At 37.7% G+C, this 12,138-nt stretch overlaps 2 protein-coding genes across 2 annotated transcripts in view; both read right to left on the bottom strand.

Moving 5' to 3' along the window:
- The window catches only part of MRPL23 (mitochondrial ribosomal protein L23), a 706,510-nt gene that overhangs the window by 78,220 nt on the left and 616,152 nt on the right, over positions 1 to 12,138 (bottom strand). The window lies entirely within an intron of this gene.
- LSP1 (lymphocyte specific protein 1) overlaps positions 1 to 12,138 on the bottom strand; it is a 53,843-nt gene that overhangs the window by 14,202 nt on the left and 27,503 nt on the right. The window contains exons 2-8 of the mRNA XM_072421530.1: positions 8,888 to 9,031; positions 7,963 to 8,040; positions 6,837 to 6,977; positions 4,217 to 4,463; positions 3,153 to 3,220; positions 1,333 to 1,345; positions 416 to 517 (exon numbers count right to left, since the gene is read on the bottom strand). Coding sequence (XP_072277631.1) covers positions 416 to 517; positions 1,333 to 1,345; positions 3,153 to 3,220; positions 4,217 to 4,463; positions 6,837 to 6,977; positions 7,963 to 8,040; positions 8,888 to 9,031 — 793 coding nt within the window. The remainder of the gene's footprint in view (positions 1 to 415; positions 518 to 1,332; positions 1,346 to 3,152; positions 3,221 to 4,216; positions 4,464 to 6,836; positions 6,978 to 7,962; positions 8,041 to 8,887; positions 9,032 to 12,138) is intronic.

A 12,138-nucleotide genomic window follows, 5' to 3' on the forward strand; every position in this document is an offset into this window, starting at 1 on the left:
TCTGATAGCCTTTAGCTTTGAAGGCAGCCAGGAAGGTAACTGAGATCCTCTTCCAAGTCCTTTTGTGATCAAAAAAACTGCTGCCCTTGGAAGGGTTTATTTTTTAGCTTTAAATAAACTGTAATATAAAGGAACTGTGTTTGTTCTCTTATGGACACCACTCACATTTAAAGCTACATCTGAAAATGCCATTTGGAAAATTATGATTTGGTGCCGAGAAGCCATATTAACTAATATTTGACACATTTTGATTTAGGAGGCCCAATGTTTCTTGGCAGAACCCACTACTTCCTATTGGAGGCACCAACAAATTAAAACAAAAACCAGAAAAGTTTCTTTTAGTGTGAATATTTATCTGAAATTAAACTCAGGAATATGTATCCAGTTTGAAGAAAAATGTAAGAGGTAAAATCACCTTCACTGTGATGGAGTCATCATCTTCCTCCCCCTCACTGCTCACTGATTGCTTCCGATCTTCCACCTTATCTGATGCCCATTGATCCTGGTACTGTTCTGTCTGTACCAAACCGAAATGGGATAATTAATATTCAAATGTACTGTATAATACAATTCTTTTTTCTCCTATAACACTCGCAGTAATACTTCACTTTCAAGGCCTCTGTACTATTAATATAAAGGACCATTATAGGTCATTAACACTTAGGTGAGCACATTGTACACAAACATGTAGGTGTGAATGGGTTGTTATAGGTTCCCTTTGAAAACAAGATAGACTGCAGCACATAGGTTGGAACAAGCCACATTGAAAAGAAAAGGATTTCTATGTGAAATGAAAAATTAAATAGGTATGTTAATGTAAAGTCAGAGGATTACCACTAATTATATTAATGTTAGTTCACACATGTGTGTAAGGTTGAATCCCATTGGCTAAAATTGAGATAGCAAAAGTTTTGTTCATATATGGGGCTTATATGTTAAAAATGTTTTATACCAATCACAGTGCAAATACACCTGGCCAAGAAAAGAAAGACACATAGGAAAGAATAAAAGTCTTTTTAAAGTTCACACTCATGTATATCCCTATTGTACATATTGTGCAGCTAATACCTACAAGTCAAATAGAGGAACATGGGTAAGGAAAATTATAAAACAGTTGATGCTAACCAGCGATTCTTCATAACCAACAGATTTTCTCTCTACTCCACACTAATAGAACCTTTCCCTGAGTTGCTGGACCCCCACTGATCCTGGCTGACTTGTTGCAGGGTAGAGGACAACTGTCTATATTGTGATATACTAGCAGCAAGATCACTCCTGCACCCCAATTTCTGTCATCCATGATATATCTCCCCACACTCCACTGACACCTACCTCTCCCTCTACTCTACCACAACATAAGTCACATCATCTGACACAACCAATGTGCCAACTTACAGGGGGCAAAGTAGCTGTGCTGTGACATTTGATCTCCACAATACCATCTGCTGCATACAGTGCTACACACTCTGTGCACACTGTGCTCTGTATGGTGTATCAGCTTTGAGCCCTATTTCTGCTCCTTGTCATTGGTTTTTTCTTGTGTTCTGATGTATATGGCATTCTGGACTTCCCATTCTTCTCAATGTTTTTTTATGTTTGGTATGTTATCTCCAAACCTTGTGACCACTGTCTACTGGCTGAATATTGAAGCAAACACCCAAGGACATAGTAATTGTCACCAACTATTTCATAAATCCTGTATACTAAGTCCTATCATTTGTCGGAGCGGTGTCATGCCTGCTTTCTCTCTTCTTTCTAAATCACCCAACTCTGTCTTCCCCCAAAATGAAACAATCCACTTGATCAAATAATAAGTGTTGAACAAAATTACTGTCTGATATCAGCAATGCATACCCTGTTTCCCCAATGATAAGGCACTGTCTTATATTTTTTGAAATGACAAAATATTTCCTAGGTCCTATTTTCAGGGGGATGTCTTATTTTTCCATGAAGAAGACTACAGTACACATTTATTGTTGAAAATCACTCATGATCACTCTGTGCCATTCATTGTCCCCTTCTGATCACTCTGTGCCATTCATTGTCCCCTTCTGATCACTCTGTGCCTTTACCCTCAACAGAACAATATATTTATATGTATATATTGAAACTTGTTTGGAATTATGAAAATTGTATTAAACACTTTGAGCCTGATTTATTAAAGCTCTCCAAAAAGAGGATACACTTTCATCAGTGAAGCTGGGTGATTTAGCAAACCTGGAATGGATTTCCTAAAAGTCATTTGCTATTTGTTATCTAATGTTTTCAACCCTGGACCAGATTCATTCCAACTTTGCTGGATCACCCAAGTTCACAGATGAAAGTGTATCTGTCCCAGTCAAAGGGAGCTTTATTAAATCAGGCCCTTTGCATCAGGATATATGATTTTTTATTAAATATATTCCAGACATCCTATTCTAATGTAGTCTAAAATATTTAAATGTTCTTGCCATGGGTGTAACTATCATAGACCCCATTGGAAAATTTTGATGGGGCCCCTAGCAAACTTACTCTTTAGATGCTTGCAGTGTCATTTTTTTATCAGTATTGTCAATGATCCTAATACCTAAATCTAGGACAGGCAACAGAAAAGTTGTCGCAATACTCACACTAGTACAATATGAGGGAGCAGTGCTTTGGATATTATTGTAGTTGCAAAAATAATATTAACCATAATTATATATATTTTTAAATGTATTAATTCTATGCTTGTTCACACAAATACTTCATAATGTTAAAATCTGCTACAACCCTCAGCTGTCCTATAAAGTTTTAGTTGGGGAAAAACTGATGACTAGGATATAAGGTTAATTTAGGGACATAGCGGAAGTTCTGAGATCAATAGATCTATGCTTATAAAACTGATAAGTAAATGATTCTTACTGAACAGTGGGGGATCTGTGACCAGTGATAACCCGGACTCCAGCCCATACATAAAGGAAACTTCAATGTTTATTTTTCTGTAACAGATTTCCTCTTAGGACCCCCTCCCGCACAGGGCCCAAAGCAGCTGCATGGGCTGCAATGACTATTGTTACACCATTAATTTTACCCATTATCCTAAAATAAGGGGAAACATTTGCTTGGTTGCATTGGAAACCTATAAGATTATGATAATGTACTTTTTATGATATGAAGTGTAACAACTTTACCTTGTTTCCCATTGGCTGGAAGAAATGACTCCTGTCTCTTCTGTGCAGGATTCTGGTTCCTCATTTGCCTGTTGGAAGCAAATACATTTTCAGCGTACTGAAAAAATATACCTGTCTATTTGGGTATAAATTATAGATCTGATTTTTGATTTATTAAATGTTTCCATCTAATTGATAGAAAATATTTTAAATGAATGGAAAGAACATTATTATGTAAATGATTCTATAATTGCAATGTTAATGTTTGCATGTGGAAGGATATAGCACTTTGTGGGACATTGTTTAAAATACATCCTTTGTTACCCTCAAACATTCTTTTATTCCCCACTGATGACATTGGTGTAAAAATACACTGATCATGGGATCAATAGACTTGAGATGGAAGTCATTCAACATGCTTTAGGCAGATATAGACAACATGTTGATAAGATCAGTGTATTCTCTGGGGTGACTACTGATCATTATTATTAAACAGGATTTATATAGCGCCAATATATTACGCAGCGCTGTACATTAAATAGGGATCATAGTAATCTGCTGATCATAAAGTTTATAATAACTTTTCCAATTATTGTTGAGTGACACTAAATTCATTCATCCTTCTGCTCTGTCTCTAACTCGGGCCAAGCTTTAAGGTTAATAGTATTTTGCATAAATCCAGCACAAAGCTGGTAATACTGATGATAATTTTCAGTTGATTTCTAAAATTTTTGGTCAGAAATCACAAATAATTGCTACAAAATGTGATCCACCACCCACTCAACCAATGGAATTCGGATAACTTTGAAGTCAAAACTTGGCAATAAGTTGGCTTTGATACAGTATATTTGAAGACTGAATTAAAAGAATAAATGGGAACATGCTATGGAAAGCTATTATTTTTTATATCTCCTGGTAAGACACAACAACCACTTTATGTCTTTGATTAGTTTGCATTTGCATAAGTTTGATCTCATAAATAATGGCCACATGCATAGGCAGATCAGGATGGTTACATTGTGTCTTTCTGACCACCCCCAAAAGTCTATGATCAATCTTAGGTATAGCATCAAATGTTTCTGTACCTCCACTTCTTCATTACGGGTTGTCCCTTCATCTTCATCCTCCACCTGTGCTTCTGTGTTGTATGTATGGAACTCCTCCACAACTCTGGTCTGTTCCATTTGTTTCTCTTCTGTAAATCTCGGCTCTTCTCTCTCCTCTGCGGCCTGCGCAGCTCCTTTCTGCTTCCTCTGCTCTAGTTTCTGAGACCAGTCACTGAATCCTTCATCCTCCTCTGTCTCCCAGGGACCCGCTGGCTTCAGCCCCACACTGCAAAGCACAGAACACAAATATGACTTCATAGAAAACTATTTACTTCTCTCACATCTGCACTTCAACTATTGCCATCTGCAGAAAACAGAAACATCTCCTTTGGTTTTTTAATAATGTTGACAATGTTTAACAATGTTGCTATCTTCTTCCTCTGAATACCTTAGTATGTGCTGTCAGCTCTGCCAGATCATAGACCACAAAAACATAGACCTCTCCTCATCCCCCCTTCCTTTCATCATCCCCACAAACATATTTGTGCAGAGGCAGAGGACACAGCAAGTTTTTAGATCTCAAGATTTCGGGCACAATTTGGCATTTTTTTGCACTCAATAAGCAGATCTGAAAAACTGCAAGGCAATGCTACTCCAATAAAATGCCTAAAGAATTAAAAAATAGAAAAATCAACCCCATCTGTTTCAATGTTACCCAGCTAAATGTGGTTAATCAGAGCGGTACGGGCATACGGGCACCATCTGACCACATGTGATTGCTAGAAAATTCCTAAATAAAAACAGCTGCCCAAAATCAAAAGTGTATTTAAACAATGAAATATATTGTATACTGCCAGGACTTAGATGTGGGGGCTGTTTCATTTGTTTTCATTCTTTTCTTTTATTATTTTCACCTGGTGATCCTGCTACTAACAAACTTTCTTTTGTGAAAATACTCATATACAGGACTCTAGCTATAGAGGAACAGCGTGGTCACCCTATAGGTGGTTCTTCTGGTTTGGACTCCTTCTCGTCTCTTCATTTCCATCACATAAATTGTTTTTGTTGATTGTCAAAATATTTTAGAATTTAAATATTAAAATAAATTATTGCATTATTTATTTCAAACAATTTCTTGATATCACATAGCTCGGTGATATATAGAATAATGTCAACATTTTGCATTGAGCATGTCTGAATTGTACCTAACTGTGCCTCATTTAGCTAAAAGCACTATTTCTTCCCTAACTGCCTCTCTGGTTTTGGATTATTGTAAACTTTACTATACAATATGTTTTGTTTAACTAATTGCAGTACACTCTCAGTTCAGGTTCTAAGGCGTGCAATAATTGTTGTTGGAAGGGATCTTTCATGATGCAACTGCACGATGCATGAACGAGCTCTGTACATACAGTACCATTCTGCTCTATGAAGAAGGGAGGGGGAGAACAATAGAGCGGCATCCCGCTGCGATCTCTCTCCCTTCACTTACATTACTATCGTTTGTCGTTCATCGTCCATGGATTCGCCAGGATGGTCGTTCAGGCGATGGATGTCATGAGCTGTACACACGTAAGATTCTCATCCAATATTGGCCCTAAGCCGATTATGGGATGAGAACAATTGCTTGTGTGTACCTAGCCTTAATGATTGTTTAGCAGTTGTCCAGAAAAAGCACTTTTTGTCATATTCTTTATAATCTGATCGCATGGGGGTGTAAAAGGTCCATCATATGAATACATACAGGGTCAGTTAAGGGCAATTAGGGCCACCACAAGAGAAACACAAACTAATTCTGTTAGTTCCCTATGCCACCCAAATTATGTTCTTTGTGAGTCCCTGGCCCTGGCAGTAAAATACCCCTGTGCTGAGAGAGCAATGCATTCTGGTGGGCCTTTCTCACTTCCCCAGTCCAATCCTGCTACATACTTTGAGTTATAATATTTTTTTTTCCATCTCATAAAAATTAGATATATTTGCTGGCACATAAGGAAAGAAATTATAACACTGGAAACTTTTGGAGAAACTCCTGTAAACCTCTGGAACTGCAGCTGTAGATTAAGCAATCGCAGAATGACAGCAAACAAACCCTTTTCCCAGCTTGACAACACATGCAGGAAGAATTCACTGAAAGGAAGGATGATGCAGTAATCCCATTTTAACTTGATACAAATACAAACAAAAGATTAGCATTGAAAGACTACAAAAAGCTGCAGGTTTGATATTCAAACTGAGACACTTCAACAGCATTTTTCCTGGAAGTCCAGAAGGCTGAGATAAGTTGGCCAAACATGAGCAAATCTTTGTTTAAGATTCAACAAAGGATCCAAAACAATTGTTCAGCAACAAAGGTTTTGCTATAGGTTGTCAGATGATTGATCCTTCACCAAGGCGAACAACTTTGGATGTCTTCCAGCTAGAGCACTGTAAGGACCCAAATGTTTGGCTAAGCTGAGTGTTCATGTTAAGCCATGAAAAGGAAAATGTAGACACCACTAGTGCTGGATTATCTCAGGGCGATCATAAGAACCAAGTTTTCTAGCTTGTCGATAGTTATTGTCTTTCCAGAGAATTTATCCCTGATTGTTCTTTTACAAGTAAATTGGAATAGCTGAGTATTTTAGTAAACGACAATGGACATGGCTGCCTTCACACTTACTGGTTATCTGTCTGTGTGCAGGTCTCTTCATCTAAGTCATCTGGAGATTGTCCTTCACTTCCCAGCTGCTGTTGTCTCTCTCTTCTACGACGCTCTCTTGCTGCCTCTTCTTCATCTTCCACACTCCACTGAGTGGTTAGTCTGCAAGAGAATACAAAAATACTAAATAAGACCAATGCTCGGGTACTACATGCTTTTTTAATAAATACCAATAGGTAATATTGTCATTGGTATAAGATATACTTTCAGGGTCCCAGTGATCAGTTTTAGACTTAAGAACCAATTTTACCAAATTTCCTAGTTTTAGGTTGGGTAGCTATGAATACATTCAGAATGCTTCACCACTACCTTTCTCCGATATGTACATCCAAACATATCATTTTAAAAATATGTGGACTTACTCTCATATTGTGATTTAAAGTATTAAATCCAGAAGGTACGTCTCAATTGCTATGTGCTTTCAGCTATGGCTGCCTCCCTGTTTAGAGTGCAGATGTTATAAGACAAAAAAAAAAGTGTGAAAGTGTACATTGTTTTTTGTTTTTTTCTGGAGAAATCACCTGAGAAGCGAAGACTATTCGCTGCCAGTATGTTGTACAGAAGGACCAGAACTACTAAGTTGGCTATTGACTTGCATAATATAGCTATATTTATATAAATTTAACTGGCTAAAAAATTAATGAAACTCAACAACACAATCATAGAAAATAATAATACAATTGGTGCTTTGTGTTGCATTGTTGTACTGCTGCTTTGAATTAGCAGTATGGATTTAGGAATATAGTATGGATATCTGTAGAGAATTCTGTTTGTTGCTCAACCAATTACAGGACTATATTTCTGTAATAAATAACTAAGCTAATAGAACAGTGGCTATAAACCAATATGTTTTATTCTCATACAAAGCGACAGTTTACTATTTATTTATATTGCATTGATCTAAAAGGCAATACAAAGTGAGATTTCCCCTTGCTTCTGGCCTCTTTAATACCCCTAGACGGGTGTGTTATTGGCATAATAAGACTGGCAGCTGAGCAGCAGTGACATTAGTTGCTGTGTCCCCTGCACACCCTATCCACTCCCAAGAATCTGTGTCTTCTGGCATTGTACACATGCGTGTTCTCACGCATCTGCATCCTGCTGGCCCATGACCATTACGTCCAGGGGGGTGAATGATTTTCTCCATAATGATACAGTGAATATGCTGCCAGTACACACATGTAACCATTAGCTTCTAATAGGAACAATATGGGCTTTGAATTTACAATGCTCACTGTGTACCCAAATCCTACTCAAAATCATATTCAAAAGTTAACCCAACAATTCAGATTACAAATGATTTACAGCTCAGCCACTGTAAACTTTCAGCATAATTTATCTCATCTAAGTACTTTGTAGAGCCATATGTTTTTGCTTGATAAAAAATGAAAATATTAATAATAAAAAAAAGGAAAATGGTTTTCTTGAGAAAGTGGCACATATCTGCCCATCCTGAAAGACGCCTGTACCAGCTACTTTGTGACTTGGCAGCCAGACAGAAGAAGGTTCGGAATGGTCAATTACTTCCTTCCCTCATTAGAAAAAGGAAAGACCTGCCCATTGCACTGAGAATGGATCCGTGCTATACGATCGTTCATATATATCGTGCAGGAACGTTCGTCGTTCGTTTTCCGACGATAATAATTGGAAGTGTGTACGTAGCTTAAGACTCAACAAAAGATCCAAAACAATTGTTCAGCAACAAAGGTTTTGCTATAGGTTGTCAGATGATTGATCCTTCACCAAGGCAAACAACTTTAGATGTCTTCCAGCTAGAGCACTGTAAGGACCCAAATGTTTGGCTAAGCTGAGTGTTCATGTTAAGCCATGAAAAGGAAAATGTAGACACCACTAGTGCTGGATTATCTCAGGGCGATCATAAGAACCAAGTTTTCTAGCTTGTCGATAGTTATTGTCTTTCCAGAGAATTTATCCCTGATTGTTCTTTTACAAGTAAATTGGAATAGCTGAGTATTTTAGTAAACGACAATGGACATGGCTGCCTTCACACTTACTGGTTATCTGTCTGTGTGCAGGTCTCTTCATCTAAGTCATCTGGAGATTGTCCTTCACTTCCCAGCTGCTGTTGTCTCTCTCTTCTACGACGCTCTCTTGCTGCCTCTTCTTCATCTTCGACACTCCACTGAGTGGTTAGTCTGCAAGAGAATACAAAAATACTAAATAAGACCAATGCTCGGGTACTACATGCTTTTTTAATAAATACCAATAGGTAATATTGTCATTGGTATAAGATATACTTTCAGGGTCCCAGTGATCAGTTTTAGACTTAAGAACCAATTTTACCAAATTTCCTAGTTTTAGGTTGGGTAGCTATGAATACATTCAGAATGCTTCACCACTACCTTTCTCCGATATGTACATCCAAACATATCATTTTAAAAATATGTGGACTTACTCTCATATTGTGATTTAAAGTATTAAATCCAGAAGGTACGTCTCAATTGCTATGTGCTTTCAGCTATGGCTGCCTCCCTGTTTAGAGTGCAGATGTTATAAGACAAAAAAAAAAGTGTGAAAGTGTACATTGTTTTTTGTTTTTTTCTGGAGAAATCACCTGAGAAGCGAAGACTATTCGCTGCCAGTATGTTGTACAGAAGGACCAGAACTACTAAGTTGGCTATTGACTTGCATAATATAGCTATATTTATATAAATTTAACTGGCTAAAAAATTAATGAAACTCAACAACACAATCATAGAAAATAATAATACAATTGGTGCTTTGTGTTGCATTGTTGTACTGCTGCTTTGAATTAAGCAGTATGGATTTAGGAATATAGTATGGATATCTGTAGAGAATTCTGTTTGTTGCTCAACCAATTACAGGACTATATTTCTGTAATAAATAACTAAGCTAATAGAACAGTGGCTATAAACCAATATGTTTTATTCTCATACAAAGCGACAGTTTACTATTTATTTATATTGCATTGATCTAAAAGGCAATACAAAGTGAGATTTCCCCTTGCTTCTGGCCTCTTTAATACCCCTAGACGGGTGTGTTATTGGCATAATAAGACTGGCAGCTGAGCAGCAGTGACATTAGTTGCTGTGTCCCCTGCACACCCTATCCACTCCCAAGAATCTGTGTCTTCTGGCATTGTACACATGCGTGTTCTCACGCATCTGCATCCTGCTGGCCCATGACCATTACGTCCAGGGGGGTGAATGATTTTCTCCATAATGATACAGTGAATATGCTGCCAGTACACACATGTAACCATTAGCTTCTAATAGGAACAATATGGGCTTTGAATTTACAGTGCTCACTGTGTACCCAAATCCTACTCAAAATCATATTCAAAAGTTAACCCAACAATTCAGATTACAAATGATTTACAGCTCAGCCACTGTAAACTTTCAGCATAATTTATCTCATCTAAGTACTTTGTAGAGCCATATGTTTTTGCTTGATAAAAAATGAAAATATTAATAATAAAAAAAAGGAAAATGGTTTTCTTGAGAAAGTGGCACATATCTGCCCATCCTGAAAGACGCCTGTACCAGCTACTTTGTGACTTGGCAGCCAGACAGAAGAAGGTTCGGAATGGTCAATTACTTCCTTCCCTCATTAGAAAAAGGAAAGACCTGCCCATTGCACTGAGAATCTCCAAACAAGTTGTCGGATAACAAGAGATTCTGTAAATCTTAGCACCTATGCTAGGAAATCCCTGGATAGTTTATTCTACACAAAATGTAACACAGGGAAATGGGCCATTTATAACCATGTTTACATTGGCCGCTGACATTACAATCTGGACAATGTCAATCGGAAGTCCCGAAACACTGCACAAACGTGTATGAGAGGCCAATCATTCTACCAATTGCCATATGTCATAGAGATAAGAAGGGGTGTTCTATTTTACTTCCTGTCCTAGGTTGACCACATTAGTACAGTGAGTGAGTGGCTGCCAAAAAATAGGTGTCATTGGTAGGATTATAATGGAAAGAAAAAAAAAACTACATTTGTGTTGTTGAGTTTAGATACACTTTACCTAGTATTTAGTGATTTACTGGTTCTTTAAGTCCAACTTCTCAATTTAACATCATCATCCGGAATTATGGTGGACACATGCCAGCAGCTGACCTTTCAAGCAAGCCGTCAATTCTTGGCATGGTGTTTGTAAAGGATGTAATACCTTATGTGACTTGTTGAGAGATAAAATGGAATAATCCAAAGCCGTAAAGAAATGAATGATGGGATGCTCTTTGCAGAGCAGATGAGTGTGTAATACTCTGCAGATGTGACAGGCTGATTCATCCTCTGTTGTTAAGGGGTGTGAATAAAAAACAGAAGAACTGACACGTAACCATATAAGCCCTCTAGGATTCACTGTAATATGTTACAAGTATACTGGCTGTAATACAATACATATAAATGTGCTTTCATATAAAAGAGGAACCAACCCTAAAACAAAAGCTGTTTTAAAAAAAAAGCCACTAATAAGAGTAAAATTTTGCATTGTGTGGTGTGTGCATTTTTTCTAGCCATTTAAGGTAAAAACACATTTTTTAGGTTAGGCTTGTGACTGTAGAGTTGACAGAAAGTCAACTGGATGTTGTACCTTTCCCTAATACTCTTCATCCTATGATGTCTCCTGTTCCATATTATTATACCGGTAAGTGTAATTGTTTTCTTTCTACAGAAATTCCCTTTCCACTGACTGTGCCACTAACCCAGCTTATATCAATATAGGTGATCTCAAAAAGTACACCATGAAATAAACACTTAAAGGAGTGCCAGTTTTCATATTCCCGGTTCCTCCCTGTGACCTCCATGCCACAACATTCTGCTGCAATGATGTGGAGGTCAGATAGAGGAACCTGTGAGAGCTTTGAGGAACCATGGAAAATGGCACTTCCGTCTTCACAACAGACTTTAAAGGACCAGCTCAAGAGGCTGAAATAGTGTTCAGTGGTATGGGCATCAATCAACTCAAACTTTTTAATGCATCTGTAGCAAAATAAGACACGTGGACTCCTAATGAAGAGAGTATGGAGAGAACTGAATTACATCAGATGAGCACCGGAAGCCCAAACAGTGAATAAGGTAGGCAACAGCTGGTGAAGAACATTATGTTCCATGGGGAGCCTCCTAGCAATCATTGTCCACTGTACTGGTTGTGCATGTTGGATAGAAAAAAAGGTTCCTGGCCTGGACCTTGTCATCTACTGGCCAGCAACCAATAGCCATAGATTTGAGAATAGCTTATTCCTATTCCAATGTTTTCAGCAAAATTGGA

This window comes from Pyxicephalus adspersus, chromosome 9 (genome assembly GCF_032062135.1).
Source record: "Pyxicephalus adspersus chromosome 9, UCB_Pads_2.0, whole genome shotgun sequence".
NCBI lineage: Eukaryota > Metazoa > Chordata > Amphibia > Anura > Pyxicephalidae > Pyxicephalus > Pyxicephalus adspersus.